Genomic DNA, 20,398 nt, shown 5'->3' on the forward strand with positions numbered 1-20,398 from the left:
TTCACGGCGCACAAAGCTGGGGAACATAAAATTCATGCGCTATGTAGGTAATTTTGGGAACCAGCCTTTGCAGGGCACCATGATCATTTAGTTGGTCTCAATAAGGAGCACTTACGTAGAGAAAATGAGGCAAGTGAATGGCTCGAAAGTCCTAAGGATGGTGGGCAATTCCTTGACAAGCTGAATGAAGAAAGATCGAGTCCCGTGCCAGAAGATCAAGCTTGCAATCCTGGTCAGCCACAACAATTGATGCGGGGCTCAGGCCTGCATACCAGGGCGAACAGGAGAATGCCTGATACGCGGTGAGATGAAAAAAAGGTCAAACTGGCGAATATTCCCGTGAATATAAGTCTTGCCTTGGAAGAGGACTTGAAATTATTCGTGCGTCGCTTTTTTCCAAACTCTCGTCTTCGCGTAGAACCGGATCCCGACAGCAACTACCGACCATCAAGGTGCTTTCATTATACAAAGAGTAATCACGGCCGGCAAGAGAGATAGCATCAAAGTCTCATCGAGTGCCCGCCGGGGTCGGGGGGCAGCATCGCTGAGATGTCGTTCAAGCCTTTGTCGACATCATCAGGCTACCCAGGGTATGATAATTAGATGAAACTCAAATCCGAGGTGTCAACAATCGCGCACATCGGGCGACAGTCGTCACGATGTCCACACTAATATCAGCAATATCAGACCTCGAGCTGCCTTCTAGTAACATATCCGAAAGTCCTCACCACAGGGGGCCATAATCTGGTAAAATGCGCAAAACAGTCTTACTGCCACAATAGTTGAAACCGGCAACCTGGTGCACAGGATATGATCTGCGTAGATAAGCCTCATTGGCCTTGTACCTCTGTCAATTTCACAAGAGAAACAATTGATTAGAAGACACTTTCGTCAATTCTGCAAGTCTTTACTCGCCTGGCTGACTCCTAGTTCAGGCAAGTGTGGGGTGGTCCTCGATCTCGACACTTGAAGCGCCACTTAGGTCGTCGCAATACCCCGCGTCGACACGGGGCCATTGGAGGATAGGGCGAGTCCCCGTACGGAACTGGGTGCCACGGTCCCCGTACGCCCGGGGCCAGCCTTCAGGCGAGTCCTCGAAGGCCTCCTGGCGGCCGTAAATGGTCAGGTCAAGGAGCCCATAGGAATTTGACATCACTTCACACCCCCGGCCGGTGGCTGCGTATGTTTGGAAGACGCGGTCCCCAACGCGCAGGTAGGCGACGAGGGCGCCGTCGGCGATGCTGTCGGCCGCCTCCTCGGAGAGGTGGTACCATGGGACGTCCAGCCCGAGGAAGTCCCTGTAGCGCGAGATCTGCTCCCAGGGCCCTTTGCAAAAGGTGGCGTAGGAGACCTCGCGGGAGTGCAGGACCGACATCTCGCGCACGTGGCCATTGAAAAAGGTGCAGCCCTCGCACTGGTCCGGGGCGGGCTTGCCGTCGTGCCACACTGCAGCGTTTAGAGTTAGCCATCAAAGCATCAAAGAGGAAGTTCCATTGGGGTAGAGGTTGAAGTAGACCACCATATGCCCAGTGTCTGTCTCGGATAGTGCGGTCTAACAAAGGGCTCTAGTTCAAGCAGTGAGACAGGCCACGCATATGGCGGATGCTGCTCCCTGGAGAAGTTAAAATCCCTTCCGGAAGCTGCTTACTGTGAAAGTAGACGAGCAACTGCTTGCGGCCCTCGAAGGCGTCGAGCAGAGTCGACTCGCCGGCCGTTCCGACCAACCGTGTAGCGCTGTCAACCTCTACCATTGGCAGGCGGCGGCGGGCGGCGGCGATAGCGTCGCCCTCGCGGGTATGCGCCTTCTCGCGGTCTCGCAGCGCCGTAAGCTGCTCTTTGAAGACGGCGCGGTCGACAACACGCGGCTTGACTGTTGTAGTCTCCATAGTCGGATGGGCTAATGGCAGTGGGGGATTTCACCGTGTACCTTCCTCTTTAAAGAATTGATTTGCGCATACTATGTCCGGTGAAACGAATTATTGTGAGCTGAGCCTCTGACTTTAAGTTGTCCTAGAGGTCTGACTCAATTGTCGAGTGTTGGTAATATGTTTTAGTATTCAATTCTCCGCCCGAGAGCGTCTGCCTGGCGAAGGGACTGGAGTCGGCACCAACAACCCTTGTGGAACGCACTTGTAATAGAACGATCCATTATTGTAGAAAGCACTTGGGGGTCAACTTGTAATGAGTCCCGAGCGAGGGGTGAATCTAAGGCTAAATGAGTCCGGTAACGACCTTTATGTAACTGAAGCAGACCCCGGGTAGCTCGTAATTGACATTTCCTATGGGGATATGTATAATGTCACAGCACGAAGGCTCGATTTGACTATTAAAAGTTTTATAACCTTGTTCAAGAAAATTTGGCACAGCCATCAATCTAATTATATAATCACGTATTTTCACACACTTCGGGTTTGCTGGCTAGAACCTAGCCGTTGTTGCGAAAGCGTGGTTGTTGCTCTTGTGTAGGTGGGAATGCAGTCTAACTCCTGACCCAGGGCCGCTCTGTGACGTGAGGCAGTTTCGGTAAGCAGTCTGTTTTCCAGATGAACAAATTCGATTGTAGGACATACCTCAATCTCAACGTCCGCCTGAACAAGTACGCGTCCCAGGGCTGGCGGCGGCAAGACCGGCCATGTTCTGGTGTCCTCGACAAAAGCGTGTGATCTCCAATGCGGGCCGTTCGAGGCGTCGCCTTCATCATAAGAGTTCTCGTCGCGGGCAACAAAATCGGCCAGTTGAATTCCATCTTCCCCTCGGAAGCTCCCTTTGAGCCCTATTTGGTCGTTATTGGAGTTCCCCTGCGTACTTTTACTTCGCCTGTTCTGCAGGAGAACTAACTTATTGTCGGCGCTTAGTCCACTGCTATTCCCATAGGATGGGTAGTCAGATCTGGTGCCGGCAAGTTTCTTGTATCCTTTGATTAGCTGAGGTCCGATCACAGGAAGACAAGCGCACACCACCGCGGCGGTCTCGATTGCGGCGGTGAGAATCAGGAAGATGGCGACGCCCCCTGCAGAGAATAAGAGTCAGCCACGATATCACCACTGACTTTGGGCTTGAAGCTCTCCACGGCAGGCCATCCCCGTGGTTGATTACTCACAACTAGGGTCAGTTTTGTCATCAGTATCGAGAAGAAGATCCAGTATCCGCCCCAGCTCCAGCATACAAGCGATCGCACCCAACCCAAAGACTGCCAATAGACCATACTTCCTCTTTTTGCTAACCTTCAATCTGGAGATGGCCCATATTGGTAGGACCATAAGCCCCACATCTGATACGAGGCTAAAGACCACGGGAAGCGCAACATTCAGTACCTTTGTGGCTTTACACTGGCCTTTGACTCCTCCAGGTACTGGCTTGCCAAACCTCGCATAGTACTGTATGAAGTACCATTGTACTGGGCTGCATTGGAAGAGGTAGAAGCCCGTTGCACCAATCCACCACAGAATGACATAGACTAGGTTCACCCACCAGAAAACACGCATCGTTTTTCCGAGCTGTCGAAGTAAGTCAGAAATAAAATTCGATGTAGACGAAGTATGATTGGTGGGAATATCAGGGATGTACGCTCCCGAATCGGTAGTGACTCTCTCTTCAGATGTGAAAACATGAAGCTTCATAATGCTTTAAGGAAAGATCCCCCGCCCTAAAAACAGCCCAAGAAATGTCATCTTTGTCCTATAGACAACTTACAATAGTGACCAAGAACAGTCTTTTATAGAAGAATAGCAAGGTCATCTTGATGCAGAGGAAGAAGCTGGCCATTAAGACCATGGTGATCCAAACATGCTATATGTTTTGAGATGTGGTCAGCTGAGCTCTGGATGATATACGCTTGGTTAGAATACAACATATGTTGCGAAGAGTATTATTTTACCCTGAAAGTGTGAGAGAGATTCGTTGGATAGTCCGGATCTCTCAAGTTCACACTGAACGTATGTAAACCAAGACCGTAATAAGTTGCTAACATGAGATTCGCTATCACTGCGTTCACAAATATCTGAATGGCTGGTCAGAACGACAGTTCCACGCTTTTGAGGGGGCATTCAGAGCACTCTGCCTACTCCACTCAGGATGACCTGTTGTTGTTTTCCGAGTGTCAACATCTCCCCCAGACCAATTAACGACGATTAAAGCTGATGTGAGCTTGACAGTCGGTTTTGAAGAAGAACCGAATATCATCTAGGACTGAAAAGACCACATACAAATATATCCTCTGCAGTGATCCTCTTGCCATTCAGCTTTGTTACCCACTTAATCCAGGTCCTTGCGAAGATGGCAAGATTGTTAATGATGACGAAGGCAACAAGTGATGCCCAGAGCGCCGGCTGTCTCGTGTCATAATCAAGAGCCTCTTGCGCTGGAGTAAGTTTATATGCGGACATGTCCGACCGGGTCCCGACGTGCTCGTAGAGGAGTTTGCCCGGGAAGGGGGGGGGGGGGCAATAGCTCTGCAATATAGAAGCCGTGAAGGATGTTTAAAGAGAAATGTGAAAGGGGGAGAAAGCGAAGGCGCGGCAGACGCCCATGATCGGGATGTGAGCATTACGGTGGTTGTGATATAGGAAATCCCCTCAAGAGTACCACAACTCAAAACGCGACCGACCATGTTGGCAGGTAAGCAGCCATATGAAAGCTAATGCGCCATCCAAGAACCGGAGCGCCTTCCTCGCGCGTATTTTGCACGGAGTAACTGATCGGTACGGTCTCACAGCACACAAAGGTAGCAGACTGCGAGACTGCTAGCCGTAGGCGCCGAAGTTACGACATACGTCCGAACAGATACAACACTGCGTTTCCGAAGGTAACTGCGAAGAGCTGCGTGGTCGGAGAGCCTATTTAAGCAGACTTCATCAATCGCATAATTATTTGCGTCGCATCACATTCAATGTGACCACAAGTGGGCAAGCATTGGCAATTGCTTATTCCCCCCTGGAGAGGGTGGTCAGATCAGATGTGCACCTACCCAATCCCGTGAACCCAGGGACGTAGCTGGACGAATAGTTACATCGCCGCAGCGCGCCTTGAACGTATATCAAGCCAACCCGATGGGGCAGTCCGTCACATAACATGAAGAAGTCACTGCAGCTCCTGTAGGAAGCAAGGGCCGGAACTCGTCAAGAGCAGCCATCTGTTGCAAATTGTATGTGCCTAGGCTGGAGAACAAAAGAGGTACACGTTATAGTGGAACTGAGAACTTTCTGTGTTTTACTACACGTCATATATCTTGTCCCCCGAGAACTGTTTTCGAAAACATGGGATCCAAGGGGCGAGGACACGCCAGGATCCCTTCATTCGTTCTCCCTGTCCGACTTCGCATCAGGGTTAAAGCCAACCGTCCAGAATCACATCGCTTCAAAACTCTCGGCGTCCACTCGGAGCCAGGAGCGCAAGGAGGTAAGAGAGGGGAATACTTTACTTCAACCTCACACGCCCCATTTCACCCATCAGCTTGAAAAGGGCGATTTATTCATCTCTTCACCTCCACACCTTTTAAGCTTTCTCATCGGGGTTCTTGGCTGCATACAGTTCCCACCTACACTCGTCAACGCTGATGAGGACCATGCCGCAGATTACAAATCCGGTCTCACCAAAGTCAGAGGCACACACACATGCTTCCTCACAGGCTGCTGAATCACAAAATGACCACGACCACAGCACTGCGGTGTCTTACACACCGGGCCAGGAAGCGCGTGTCGTCCGCAAGCTTGATCTCAACCTGATGACTCTATTTTTCTTCCTATGTAAGTACATTCATAAATCAAATACTTTTGGCCCCAACCGCCGTGATTGAGGTGCTGACAGGCGCACCTATCAAGACATGTTGGCATTTCTTGATAGGTCAAACATTGGAAACGCAAGAATTGCAGGCATGCAAAAGGAACTCAGCCTTGACAGTAGCGATTATCAATGGTTGCTCAACATCTTTTATATTGCCTACGTTGTTGCTGAATTTGGAGTCATATTATGGAAGCTATTTCCTCCACATATAGTTGGTGCAGTCGTGGTGCTTGGCTGGGGCCTCGTTGCGACCATACAGGCGGGCACTCATTCGTGGAGTGGCATGATGGCGCTGAGATTCCTTCTGGGAGTCTTTGAAGCGGCTTACGGGTGGGTCACGAATCACGCAACTCACAACCTAACACGGTACTACAAGCCCGAAACTAACAACGAGGCTGTGATCCTCCACCACCAGGCCAGGTATCATTTATCTCTTGTCCTTTTTTTACCTACGCAATGAAATCGGATTCAGATGTGGCATGTTCGCCTCGGCAGCTCCGCTGGCATCTACGTTCGCTGGTGCCCTAGCCTTCGGAATCACTAGCGGCCACGCACACCTTGCCAACTGGCGGCTGCTGTTCCTCGTAGAAGGCTTGCCGACAGTCGCAATGGCGGCTGTGGCCTTCTTCTTCATCCCAGACTCGCCTGAAAAGGCCGAGTTCCTGACAGATGATGAGAGAAACATCACGCGGTCGAGAGCGATACGACAGGTCGGAACGGACCCAAACTCGAGGGTCGGGAAGTTCAACATCAAGGACATCGGGCCCGCGCTCATTGATGTCAAGATTTGGATGTGCGGTTTGATGTATTTCTGTGGCAATGTGACTTACTCGAGCTTGCCAGTCTTCTTACCGACCATCCTTGAGGACATAGGTTATACCGCGATCAATGCGCAAGGCCTTTCTGCTCCACCTTCCTTCGCAGCCTTCTTATTTGCCCTCCTAACAACTTGGATAGCAGACAAGACTCAGCAGCGCTGCTTCGTACTCTTCTGTACCTCGGTGGTAGGAGGGGTCGGCTACACCATTCTTGCTACAATAGATACTGTCGGGATTCGCTACTTTGCCACCTTTCTCGCATCAGCAGGAGTTTTCTCAACCATCCCCAACATTCTAGCTTTGACGCTTAGTAGGTCTTCTACGCACATCTGAATGGAGGCTCCCAAAGGCTAAGAGTCCCTTCCCCCAGACAATCAAGGCAGTGACAGCCGCCGCGGAATGTCTATCGTGATCATCAATCTCATCGGCCAGTGCGGGCCGTTCCTGGGTACGACCAGGTTTCCTTCCAGCGAGGCACCCAGATACGTCAAGGGCATGAGCATCTGTGCAGCATTCATGTTCTTCTCGGCTCTGTTGGCTTTAGCACAGCGTCTACTGCTGGTATGGGAGAATAAGAGACTCGATCGAAAATACGACTCCACTGAGAAAGATAGTACAGGGGCTGCAACGGATATCATGGTGGAAAACTACAGTCTTCATTTTCGATATGTGCTTTGAGAAAGCAGTCATTGGGAGAGATGCCTTAATAATTGTTACCAAGCAAATTTGCCGGACATTCATTTGCCAAAGTCTGACGCTCAGACCGGACAGTGGATCACTGCACTACGCAAAGCTCTTCTTGAGCTGCTATAGATGTGGAGAAGGTCTTCTGAGAACGTGACAATTACAATACTGCGAATGAGGGCCCCCAACACCGTTTTCTCGCATCGACAGCGTTACGAGCCACCGGACGCACTCACCTGAGTCTGCCAGGACAGAGGCACTGCCGATTTCGCTTGCACCACAGGTAATCACGTATCGTCTTATGGGTCATTAAAAGACATCATTAGACGATTTGCTACGCTGGCCCAGTTGAAAATTGCATCGTCTGATAGAATTCTAGCATTAGCTCGTTCGCTAGGTTCTTATTATTACACTGGACAAAATTGCTTTCACCAAGTACTCCACGCTTCCTGCCATTCATCGGATTGTTCGCATCAAGTGTAAGTCCCATCCAGACCTTCTTTCCACCATCTCGAAGTGTCTTATCTTCTCCTCGTCACTTGATGCCCGTTTCTCCTCTAATTCGCGCCTCAAACCACCGAGCTCAAGCCGCAGGAGCACGTTGCATGCGGCGGCACTAAGTCCATAGCGGACCAGAATGGGCAGGGCGTCCAAAAATGATACGAACAAGAGGGAAGAAAGCACAGCAGTACCAAAAAGAGTTTGTATCACACTCATGAAGTTTGCAATCCAGAAGAGAATCTCGGTCATGCAGGTATCCTTCGTCTCTGGGCGGATACTGTTGTGGAGGTGGCACTTTATCCAGGAGAGACGAGTGATTGGTTGTTTTGGACGCCTTCTTGTAGACCCTTGAGAGGAGCACCTTGTTCGAATGGCTAGCATCTCAACCATTGCGATCAAGGATCCCGACATGCTCCAGGCAAGGGGCATATAGTTCGCGCCGCATCGCCATCCTGATGCGGTTCTTGAATCCAGATAGACCGATGTATAAATGCTGTTAGCAACTGCTCCCGCTGCTAACGCATACTGTAAAGTGAAGATGGACAGTTGCCGGCCTTTTGTCTGTTCGTGGAGCCACAAATGATAGGATCGAGCTGTTCTTGCCACTGGCTTCCTCAGGAGAGAGGTTACGTCGACAGAAACAAATAAGCCGGAGATAGACATGGAAGGAAACCCAAAGGACAAGAGGCTTGTGAGGACTGGTCTCTGCGTCGATAAAAGAGCCAACTCTCCATTACGGGGCCCGGCAAGACTTAAGATCTGCGGAGTCAGGCCGAGGAGAATGTCTGCAGAGGCGAGGTTGCTCTTGATGGACTCGGTGACGTTGGTCAGCAGGCAGTCCACGACGACAGCGCAGACCGCACGGCGACGAACCTCGGTGCGATTGTTGTTGTGATACTGCTGGATTTGCAGCGCGCAGGCCCCCGCTCTTCTCTCCCATAGATAATCATAGTAGGGTAGCCAGTGGCGGAACCTGTATCTATCGCTAGCAATTACTTCAGGAACCGCGACTGCGAGAAGTAGAACCAAGAAGTATCTCATAATTGAATGATTGCATTACCGGCCAGGCTGCTAAGCTTGATAATTAATACTGGGTCTCCTTGGGCTCTGGGCGCATCTTATAGCTTCTGACCGCATCATCGTTGATTGCACTAAAACATCTGTCGGACGAAGAGATTGCACTGCCGCGTTCAGCTCGCCTTCGCCACCACCGGCGAAGATCAGAGGCGACAAAGCTAAGATTTATGAGTGGACAGCAGGTGAATCAGCTCAGCCATTAGCGGCTATCTGGGTTTCACGAGGCCATTATCGGCCAGACAAGAAACCTCATAGAGCAGAGCCTCATTGAAAAAACTTGTCATCATTTTCATACGATTGAGTGCCAACAAGTGGTGCTGTGGATTGTCGGGGCAGGATGATTTTGTGTTTCCACCTTGCGTTGCAATGCCGAGCAGATATATCAACTGTGACCCTTGTGGGGCCGAAGCAGTTCCCGCTCTCTGTCTCATCCAAGAGCGTGCAGAGTAGTAACATTTCACTGGTTTCTAATTAACAAACATAATAAACAGGTTTATATTAAAAGGAGTATTTAAAGTAGTAAAGTTTTAAGCAAATTAAAAGCTTTATAGCTATTTAGGGTAAATACTTAAAGTAACTACTAAAAAGTTATTATAATATAATTAAAAATTAAAGACTTTATTAACCTTTTATTCCTTTTTATTGTTTATTACTTTACTTTTAAATTAAAAAAGCTTTTATTTAAATTATAACTTTTTAAATTTTTAATAAAACTAATTATATTTTATAATTTTATTATAATTAAAATAATTTTAAATTTAAAAAATATAAATTTTTTTTAAATTTTAAATAATACTTTCTTTTAAAAAAAAGTTAAACTTATTATTTAAGTAATTTACTAATTATATTTTTAATAACAAATATATAATTACTTATATTTAAATCAAATTTTTAATAATACTGAATTTTATTATTTAAAAATTCTTTTAATATATTATAAGGAAAATAAGTTTATACAAGTTTTGTTGGCTGAGTCACGTATTCGAATACGATGCGCGTTTGGGGATGTTAGTTTTTATTTGGTGTGGGTTGCTTGCTTGGTTGCAGGAAGCAGCTGAAGGCTGCATCCCTCCAAGGCCTACTTATAGCTGTAGGCCCAACGGACCAATCAGCTTGCTATAAACGCTAACGCTACTATTCACACAAATTTAATAATAAGTATAATTATTATTTAATTATTTTAATAAAAACTAATAAATATTTTTAATTTTTAGTTAATTTATTAAAATAAAACTTTTATTTATTTTTAAAATAAAAAGTATTTAGCTATTATTAAATTTTATTTAAGTTTAAAGATTTAATATAGCTTATTTATAAATATAAATATAAACTAAAGTTTTTAATTAAGTTTATAAATTAAAAGCTTTAAATATATAAAAAAAACCTTTATAATATATATAAATAATATAAATAGCTATATATTTATTAATATAAAGGATATATTAAAATATATAAAAAAATAATTAAAAATATTTAAAAAATAATTAAATCTTTTTTATTATTATATAATTTTTAAAAATTTATAAGTAAATATTATTAATAATATTAAAAGTTTTAATATTTTATTATATAAATATTTAATAATATAGTAAAAGTAATTATTTATAAAATAATAAATATTATTATTATATAAGCTTTTTAATTAAATTATATTTAAAATATATAATTATAATATAAAAAAATATATTTTAATTATTTTTATTTATAAGTTATTATAATTTAAAATTATTAGCTTATTTTAATAAATAATATATTAATTATTTATAAATATTTAATTATTATAATATTTTAAATTTAAATTAAATTAAAAAAAGATTATTTAAAGTTTTTAATTAATTAATTTATATTATTTTATTTAAAATATTAATAAAGCTTTTTAAAAAAAAATTAAAAATTTAACTTTTTTTATTTAAAAAAGTAAAAAGCTTTATTATAAACTTTTATTTTAAAATAAATTTATAATAAAAATAAAATATTTTATATTTTTAATATAAAATTTATATTTTTTAAAATAATTTATAAATTTATTATTTATAACTATTTTAATATATTAATTATATAATTAATATGTATATTATAAATATTATTAGTATTTAATAAAAGTTTAATAAGTTTTATAATATATTAAAAATTAAAATATAAAAATAAAATATAATTATTTTTATTTATTAAAATTATAAATAAATATTAAAAAAAAATATAATAATTAAAGTATATATATTTTATTATATTTATAAGCTTAATATAATTATAGTTAAATTTAGTATTTATATTAATATATAAATAATAATAGTTATTAAAAAAGAAATTAAAATAAATATATAAGCTATTTAAAAAGTATTTATTATATATAAATTATTTATATTAAAGTTATTTAAAATAGTAAAATAAATATAAATATATTTTTTTATATATATTTTTAAAAATTAAAATTATACTTTTTATAAAAATAATTTTTAAATTAAATTTAATAAAATAATATATAAATATATATATACTTTATATTATTATTATAAAATTAGTTTTAAAAATAGAAATTATTTATATAAATTTTAATATTTAAACTTTCAATTTAGTATTTAAAAAGTTTAAATAATTAAGGCTAGTAGCTGTAGCTAAGGCAGTTAGTTCCTACAGGCCCCTAAGTAAGTCCCTATAAAACCCCTTTATTAATAAAGCCTACCTGCCCTATAGCTGCAGCCCTAAAGGCTTCACTAAAGCTTTCTTTTCTTCCTTTTTTTTTTAAACTAGCTTACTTTTAAAATCTATATAATTTAATATAAACTTTAAGTTTATATATTATAAAGTTTAAATAATATTTTAATTTTAAAAATATAAATTCTTTATAGCTTAAAAAAGTTATATAAATATTAATTTATTAATTAAACTAATTAATTTAATTTCTTTAATAAATAAGCTTTTTAAAAATAATAATAATTATTATAATAGTAATAAGTACTCTAACTTAACTATTATTTATAAATAATTCTTTTATTAAAGCCTTATTAATAATAAAAAAAACTATTTATTTTAGCTTAAATAATTTTTTAATAATTAAAAACTATAAATAAAGTAATTATAATAACTATTAATAAAAAAAGTAAAAATATACTTTATAATAAATATAATATTATTGCTTTTTATAAAAACTAAGTAAAAAAAGCTTTATAATACTATATTTTAATAACTTTTATTAATAATTATATTAAATAAAAAATAAGCTAATTAAGTAATAATATTTTTATTAATAAAGTTTTATTTATAATTTTAATAAATAAGTTAATATTTATAAAGTATTAAAACTTATTTATTTATATATAATTTAACAAGTATTATAAAATAAATATTAAAGCTATTTTTTAAAAGCTTTATACTATATATTTATTTATTAATATACTTTATAAAATAAATTATAAGCTATATATTATTTATAAAAATTAATTAATAAATTAATATTAAAGAATTTAGATTTTTTAAAAATAAAGTAAAAAAATTAAATATTAAAGTTTATTAAAATAAACTTTTTTTTAAATTTTTTTTAAAAAAAATAATATAAAATTAATAAAAAAAAATATATATTAGTTAAATATAATAATAAATTAAAGCTTTGAAATTATAAATTTATAAAAAATAGTTTTTAATTTTATATTAAAATAAATAAAATATTAAATATATAATATTTAAATTATTTAAAAATAAAATAATATTACTTTTTAATAATTTATAAATATACTTTTTAATAATTTTATAACTATTATCTTAATACTTAATAATAATAAAACTTTTATTTTCTTTTTATTTTTTAATTTTTTTAATAATAAAAAAAGTAATATTAGCCTTTTATATTTACTTAATAATTAATTTTACTATAATTTAAATAATAATAATAATAAAAATAATAATTATAATTTTTTTTATACTTTTATTACTTTATTACTTTAAATATTATAATTAATAAAGTTTTTATAAATAATAAATTAATTATTTTTTTAAATTTTTTAACTTACTTATTTAATATAATAACTTTATAAAAAATAAAAGTTTAACCTTTAAAATATAATAGTAAAAGCTATAAAATAAATTTAAAAATAATATTAATTAAAACTATATAAATATAATTAAAAAGTTTTAAATAATAATATAGCTATTAATATTAACTTTTATTTAAAAAAAATCTACTTTAATTAAATTATTTTTTTAATAAAGCTACTTAAATAACTTTAAAATAAATATAATAATTTTAATAAAAAAATAAAAGCTAAATTAAAATATAATACTTTAATAATAAAAAATATTTAAATTTTTATAATATTTAAAAATAAATTTATTAATTTAGTAAAGTAATTATATAAGCTATAAATAATTTAAAAGAAAAAAAATCTATAATAAGCTTATTAATATTTTTTAACTTTATAATTAATTAGCTAAAAAATATTTAAATAAAAATATATATTTTTTAAATATACTGCATTTTAGCTTAATAAATAAACTTTAACTATTACTAAATTAAATAGTTATAAAATAAAGGTAATAAAAAAAAACTATAAAAGTATTTAATATTAATAAGCTTAATAACTATAATATTAGCTTAATTAATTAATTATATTTAAGTATTATTTAAAGTATTATTATTTAAAGCTTTATATAAAAATAATAAGCTTACTTTACTTTTAAAATTATATAGTAATATAAAATTACTTAAAATTAATAAAAGTATAATTATAAAGCTAAAAAGTATTATATTTATAATAAGCTTAAATATATTATTAAAAACTATTTTAAAAAAGTATTTTTTATTAATAGCTATATTTTTTATAATAAATATTATAAAAATAAATTAATAGTTATTAATACTATTTATAATTATAAAAGTAATTAAAAAATAATTAATATAATTAGTAATAATAATTATATATATAAAGTTATAAGTTAAAAAAATATTTAATTTTAAAAATATATTTTATTTTAAAATATATACTTATTATAAAAATATAAATATAAAAAAATTATAAAAATTTAAAATTAAAAAATAAATTACTTTTAAATTTAATTATAATTATTATAAAAGCTTTAATAAATTTAAAAGTAAATAAATTAAGTTTTATAAATATTTTATTAGCTATTTAATTATATTATAACTTTTATTTACTATAATTAATAAATTTTAAATTAAAAATAGCTTAAAGCTTTAATAAAAAGCTTTTATAAATACTAAATACTATTTTAATAAAAAACTTTATTATTTAAAAAAGATTATATTAAAAGCTATTATTAATTATTTTAAATATACTATATAAAGTAACTACTAATAAGCATTAATTTATAACCTTTAATATTATAATTAATACATATTATTAGCACTTTAATTTTTAAAATTAAAATAAGCTAATTATAAACTTTTTAGCTAATTAAATAACTTTTTTTAAAAAAGAAAAATTAAGTTTTATATTATAAAAAGTTAAAATATTAATATTATAACTATAAAATCTATAAGATAAATAAATTAGATAAATAAAAAAAGCTTATCTATATTAAAAGTATAGCTATATATAAAGTAAAAGTATAAAAGTATATTAAATAGCTAAAAGCTAAAGAGCTATTAAATATATTTTTAAAATATTAAAAATTTAAAATTTACTAGCTATACCTTTAAGCAAATTTTAATAAAAAATAAAAAATAAATAATATATTAAATAATATCTTTCTACTTATAGTAATATTATAGCTGTAGTATGTAGTGTCTTAGTGTCCTTATAGTTGGTGTATTTGTTAAAGTAACGTAGTTAGTTGGCGTTTATGTGTTAGTTGTAAAATATAACTTAGGCTTAGCTGTGCTATATTGTTAGTTGTTTAATATAAGATATTATTAGGCTTTTGCTTATTGTTGGTTAGCGTTTTATATATACGGCCTGTTTTTTAACCTATTATATATTTAAATTTGTTTTAATTTTAATATTTTATTCCTATACTATACTAATTTTAATATATATTTATTTACTTTTACTAATTTATAAGTACTGCGTTTTATTATAGTTATATTATATATATATATTTTATTTATATATATATTATATTTATAGTATAATTTATTTTTAGCTTTTTACTTTTTTTTTTTATTATATATAGTAAAAATTATAGTTTTAGCTATTATTTTTATTTAAAATACTTTTATACTATTTATTATTATATACTTTTTTATTATAACTATTTAAATTTTAATTTTATTTATTTTATTAAGTATTATTAATATTTTTACTATTAATATTAAGTTATAATATTTAATTATTAAAATAGCTATTGCTATTATTTTTATAGTAGTAGATTATACTATTAGTTTATATTTACTATAAATTATATTAATTAAAAAAAGAAAAATAAAGTAGTTTATTTAGCTAGTTTTAAAGTAATTTATATATATTATAAAATATATATTAATAATTTAAATTTTAGTTTTATACTTTTAGCTATAAAGATTTATTATAATAATAATTAGTTAAATAAGTATAAAATGTTTTTATAAAAAGTAAAAATTAACTTTAAAATATATATTTTATAATTATATAGTATTTATATTTTGTTTATTATAATATTTATATTAGTTAATATATTTAGTATAATAGTAAATATTGCTAAGTTAAGTAATTTTGCTAATAGTAAGTTTAGTACTTTCGTTAATATAATTAGTAGGGTTAATATTTTTTTAAATAATTAAATAGAGATTTTTTTTATAAAAATATTTAACTTTTTTTTTTCTAGTTTGTTTTTAAAAAAATAAAAGAGTAAATTTTATTAGATTAAGTTTAGTATTTTATTATTAGTAATTGTTTTTAATTTTATTTTATTAGTATATAATTGGATTTATATAATAAAGTAATATATAGTGTTATAATTAAGTGTAAATTATATGCTAATAGTATATATATATATAGTATTAATAAAAAGCTTTAAAATATATATTACCTTATTTTTTTATATATTTTATTGTTTTTTATAGAGTAGATTGCTTAAACTAATATAAGTTTTTTGGATATTAGTAGTATAAATATTAATAGTAGTATATAAAGGTTTAAAATAAAGTAGGCTTTTTACCTTTTTATATTTTCTTTTACTATATTTAAAGCGTTTATAGTAATTTTGGATAAAAAGGGTGCTATTATTTTTGCTCTGGAGATAAAGAATATTAATATAGTGCTATATTAGTATTAATAAATTGTATTAAAAGCTATTATTTTTATTTACTTTATTTAAGAATTATAATAATGTTTTTTTTTAAAGTTTAGTATATTAGGCCTTAATAATGCTATAAATAGTAGCTTTTTTATTTTTATAAAAATATAATTTCTTTTTATTTATTTTAGGTTAACTTTTATATATAACTTAAAGTTTTAGTTAGCTAAGTAGATATATAGTAAACCTTATTTAATAAAGTATAGCAATATATTTATTTATAATAAAGAAATTGTTTTAGTATTTAAGTATTTGCTTATACTGTTTAATTATGTTTTTATTGTTAAAAGGTATATTGTTAATAATAAGATATTGCTAATTATTGTTTAAAAGTTTTACGTTTTAATACCTGCTTATATAGCAATATAGGCCTAGGCTTTGGGCTTATATGGTTTTGTACAAACAGGTATCCTTATAGATATAAAGGGTTTTTAGTTATGCTATTTTCCAGTTAGCATCTTTTTCTTTTTATAGCTTAGTGGCGCCCCTGCGTAGGGGGTCCCCCCCGGAGGGAGGGGTTTCTTGCCAGGGGTCCCCCTTCTCAACTGAATTTTAGCAACCCTCCCAAGCGGAGCCTACTGCTTCCTTTAGCATAAAGTGTATTACTTATTTAGTTTATTTTTTATATTATTCTCTATTTATTTAATAATAGCTTTTAATAGCTTTTAGTAACTAAATAGTTTTAGTATATAATATATTAGTAAATTAATTTTAAACTTATTATTAATATATATTTTAATATTAAAGTAGTATAAAATAAAGTTTTATAAAGCCTTTATTTAGAATTAAAAAATAAATATTATATAGTTTTTAATTATAATAGCTTTTTTTTAAAAGTTATTTTTAACTTTTTTATAAAAGCTATATAGTTTAAGTATATTGCCTTTAATATAAATAAATTGTTTTTTTATTTTATAAATATATTTTTAAGCTATTAAGCAGTTTTTAATTTTTTTAATATTTAAATAAAATTTATAAATATTAAAAAACTAAGGGTTTTTAATATTCTTTTTAATTATTTATTCCTTAATTATATAATAATAAAGTATACTATTTTTATAATTTTCTTATATAGTATAGTATTAATTAAATTTAAATTTTTTAATATTAAGTATAAATGCTTTTTTATTAAGTGTATATTTTAAATAAGTAAAAAATATTAATTTTATAGCTAATTAGAATTTTCTTATTAGTTCTTTTAATAAGTTAATAAGGCTAAACTTATTATTAAAACTAATAATATCCTATTAATTTCCCTTATTTAATTATATAATAAAAAGAAATTATTAATTTAATTTAAAAGTTATAAATTATAAAAATAATAATAATAATATATATAGTGCAGGGAATTAAAATTTTAGAATTATAAAGTTTAAAATCTTAAAATTAAAAGGGTTTAGTTAATAAAAAGGAGAAAAAAAAAGTAAGGAATAGTTATAAAAAATTTATAATAAGTAAGTTTTATTAGTAAATTTTAAAATAGTATATAAAATACTATAGTTAAATTTTAATAAGTATTTTAGTAACCTTATATAAATAAATAGTTTTATATGCAGCGGATTGAATATTATAGCTTAATTTAATATTATAACTGTAATAAGAAAAAATACTTTATAAGGGAATATAAGAGTAAAAAAAAAAAGTAAAAAAGCTAATATTAAAAATATAGTAAACTAATATTACTAAATAATAGTAAGTACTTAAAAATTATATTAAAAAAAGCTAAATAAAATATTTTAATAACTATTATAAAATATACTTATTTAATAAAAAAGCTTTAAAATAATTCCTTAAAGTATTTAAAATAAATATTATTTAAATTATAATTTTAAAATAAAATAAAAGTATAGTAATAATAGCAGCTTATAATAAACTATTTAAACTATTATTTATATAATTCTTAATAAACAACTTAAAAATATATAACTAATACTTTTATTATAAAGATATTTTATAAGCTTTTTATATATTTAATTAATATAAAATATATTATATTAATAAAATTAAAGAAAATTTCTTTTTTAAATAATATAAAATAATAAAAATAGTTTAACTTTATAAGAAAAAAAAATTATACTTTTAAATAATATAAAAATATATACTTAAAAAAAATATACTATTTTAAAATTATAATAAAACTATTTTTTAAAATACTTATAAAACCTTAAATTATAGCAATAATACCCTTAAATAAATTATTAAATTTACTTTAAATTAAAACTTTAAAACTAGTATTAATAATATTATATAAATATAGTTTTACTATTTAATTTTAAAAATATATAATTAAAAAACTTTATAATAGCAATAACTATACTAAAAGTAGTATAAAAGCTTATTAAAAAAGCTATTAATAAAATAAAAAATATTTTAATTTAAAATTAAATAGTAAAAAATAATAAAAATTGTTTTTAAATAAGCTTTAAATAGCTATAAAAAAACTTAAAGAAAGGTCTTTTTACACAATAAATAGCAAAAAATATAAATATATAAAAATTATAATATAAATTAAATAAAAGCTATTTATAATACTTTTAAATAGTAAAATATAAAAAAACTTTATTTTACTTGTAATAGTAAATTAGTATAAACTATTATAATAAATTAAAAAAAACCTTATTTATTTAATATAATTAATAAATAAAAAGTATTTTATAAAAATAAAATTATTAATATAAAAACTAATTACTTTTAAATTTTTTTTAATAATTAAAAAAAAACTATTTAATTTAATATTATAAATATAGTAAAATATAAGCTAATATTAAAAATATTATAGCTAAAAAAAGGTAATTTTTAAATTAATTAAATTATTAGCTAAATATTTTAAAATACTAACTTAAAATAAAGAATAATTAAAAGTAAAAAATTAAATTTAATTTTTAAAAACTATAGCAATACTTATACTTATATAAATTTATATATATAGCAGTAATTAATAATAAAACCTAAAAAAAATAAAAAATAGTTGTGGTGAAGCATACAGTATGTGGGTAAACAGTAGGGTTCGTATTCGTAGTATGTAGAGGAAAGAAGGCGCAGCTGGCTGTGGGCTGCGGGGGGCTGCAGGTAAGCTGCAGCCCTTGGCCTTATCTTATCTCTTATCTAATCTAATCAGCTTATCTAATCACTGATAAGGCTTCCTCCAAGTGCACCCCCCAAGCGCTGCACCAAGTTGGTATATATAATATAATAATAAATAAAAAAAATTTAAGTAATAATAAAATAGTTATACTATTTACTAAAAATTTTAAAAATTATAATAATATTTTTAAAAAAAACTTTATAATAAATAAAACAATAATAATAACTTTTATATATAAAAGCAATATAATTATTATTAAAAAAGTATATATACTTTATATAAAAAAGTAAGAAAAATAATAATTTAAAATGTATTTTAAAAAAATATTAAAAATATTTAAAGCTATTTTAAGTAATACTTAATACTAAATTATTTAAATATAATTAATAAAATTATAAAATACTTTTTAAAAAAAAACTTAATTAAAGTTTTATAAAATTTATAAACTTAATACAAACTAATTTAAAATATTATAAAACTACTTAAAAAAAAACTTTAAAAAAATATATTAAACCTTTTATATTACTAATTAAATATTATATTTTTTTTATATTTTAAAAAAATAGTAAATTATATTTATATATAAATTATTAATAACTTAATAATATTATAATAAAAAATTATTTTTTTTTTTTATTTATTAAAAAACTATATAATAAATTTTAAAAAGCTAAATAGTTTATAACTTTAAACTTAAAAAAAATATATAATTTTATTAAAATAAAAAATAAAAATTAAATAAAAAACTATTTTTAAAATAAAATATAATTACTTTAAATATTTAGTTATATCTTTTAGCTATACTAATATATTAACTTTATTTTAAGCTATAATTAATAATATTTTATAAAAATACTTTAATTTTTTTATAATAGTTTATTTAAATAATATTTTAATTTTTTTTTAAAAATATTTAAAAAATATAAGTAATATATATATTAAATTTTTTAAACTTTTTAAAAAGTAAAGCTTTTAATAAAATTAAAAAAAAGTTATTTTTATATATAAAAAATTAATTTTTTTAAATATATAATTTAATTAAAAAAATTTACATATAAAATTTAAAAATTATAATAATTAAAAATTAATTAACTTTTATTAATATTAAAAAAATTAAAAAATTCTAAAGCTATATTAACTTTTATTAATAGTTTATTAAAAACTATAAAGATATTTTAAAATTCTTAATAAACTTTATTAAAAAAAACTAATTTTTTTATTAAAA

At 29.6% G+C, this 20,398-nt stretch overlaps 4 protein-coding genes across 4 annotated transcripts; 1 reads left to right on the plus strand and 3 right to left on the minus strand.

Annotated features, from left to right (window-relative positions):
* Positions 1-931: 931 nt before the first annotated feature.
* Positions 932-1,886, minus strand: J7T55_014058 (DUF899 domain-containing protein; the record flags this gene model as incomplete). Its single annotated transcript, XM_053140991.1, has 2 exons — positions 932-1,446; positions 1,649-1,886. 2 exons carry the CDS (start codon positions 1,884-1,886, stop codon positions 932-934), a joined length of 753 nt encoding a protein of 250 aa, XP_052996392.1.
* A 532-nt stretch (positions 1,887-2,418) lies between these two features.
* On the minus strand, positions 2,419-4,385 carry J7T55_014059 (uncharacterized protein; the record flags this gene model as incomplete). The annotated part of the gene is made up of 5 exons (XM_053140992.1): positions 2,419-2,502; positions 2,571-3,010; positions 3,101-3,497; positions 3,694-3,789; positions 4,206-4,385. The coding sequence occupies 5 exons, from the start codon at positions 4,383-4,385 to the stop codon at positions 2,419-2,421; spliced, it is 1,197 nt and encodes a 398-aa protein (XP_052996393.1).
* A 222-nt stretch (positions 4,386-4,607) lies between these two features.
* J7T55_014060 (uncharacterized protein) lies at positions 4,608-7,523 on the plus strand (the record flags this gene model as incomplete). The annotated part of the gene is made up of 8 exons (XM_053140993.1): positions 4,608-4,617; positions 5,080-5,143; positions 5,268-5,397; positions 5,627-5,744; positions 5,820-6,201; positions 6,254-6,909; positions 6,970-7,238; positions 7,413-7,523. 8 exons carry the CDS (start codon positions 4,608-4,610, stop codon positions 7,521-7,523), a joined length of 1,740 nt encoding a protein of 579 aa, XP_052996394.1.
* Positions 7,524-7,739: 216 nt separating this feature from the next.
* Positions 7,740-8,825, minus strand: J7T55_014061 (uncharacterized protein; the record flags this gene model as incomplete). The annotated part of the gene is made up of 1 exon (XM_053140994.1): positions 7,740-8,825. One exon carries the CDS (start codon positions 8,823-8,825, stop codon positions 7,740-7,742), a length of 1,086 nt encoding a protein of 361 aa, XP_052996395.1.
* Between the last annotated feature and the right edge of the window lie 11,573 nt (positions 8,826-20,398).

This window comes from Diaporthe amygdali (assembly GCF_026229845.1).
Source record: "Diaporthe amygdali strain CAA958 chromosome Unknown NODE_7_length_1459731_cov_64_868725, whole genome shotgun sequence".
Classification (NCBI taxonomy): domain Eukaryota; kingdom Fungi; phylum Ascomycota; class Sordariomycetes; order Diaporthales; family Diaporthaceae; genus Diaporthe; species Diaporthe amygdali.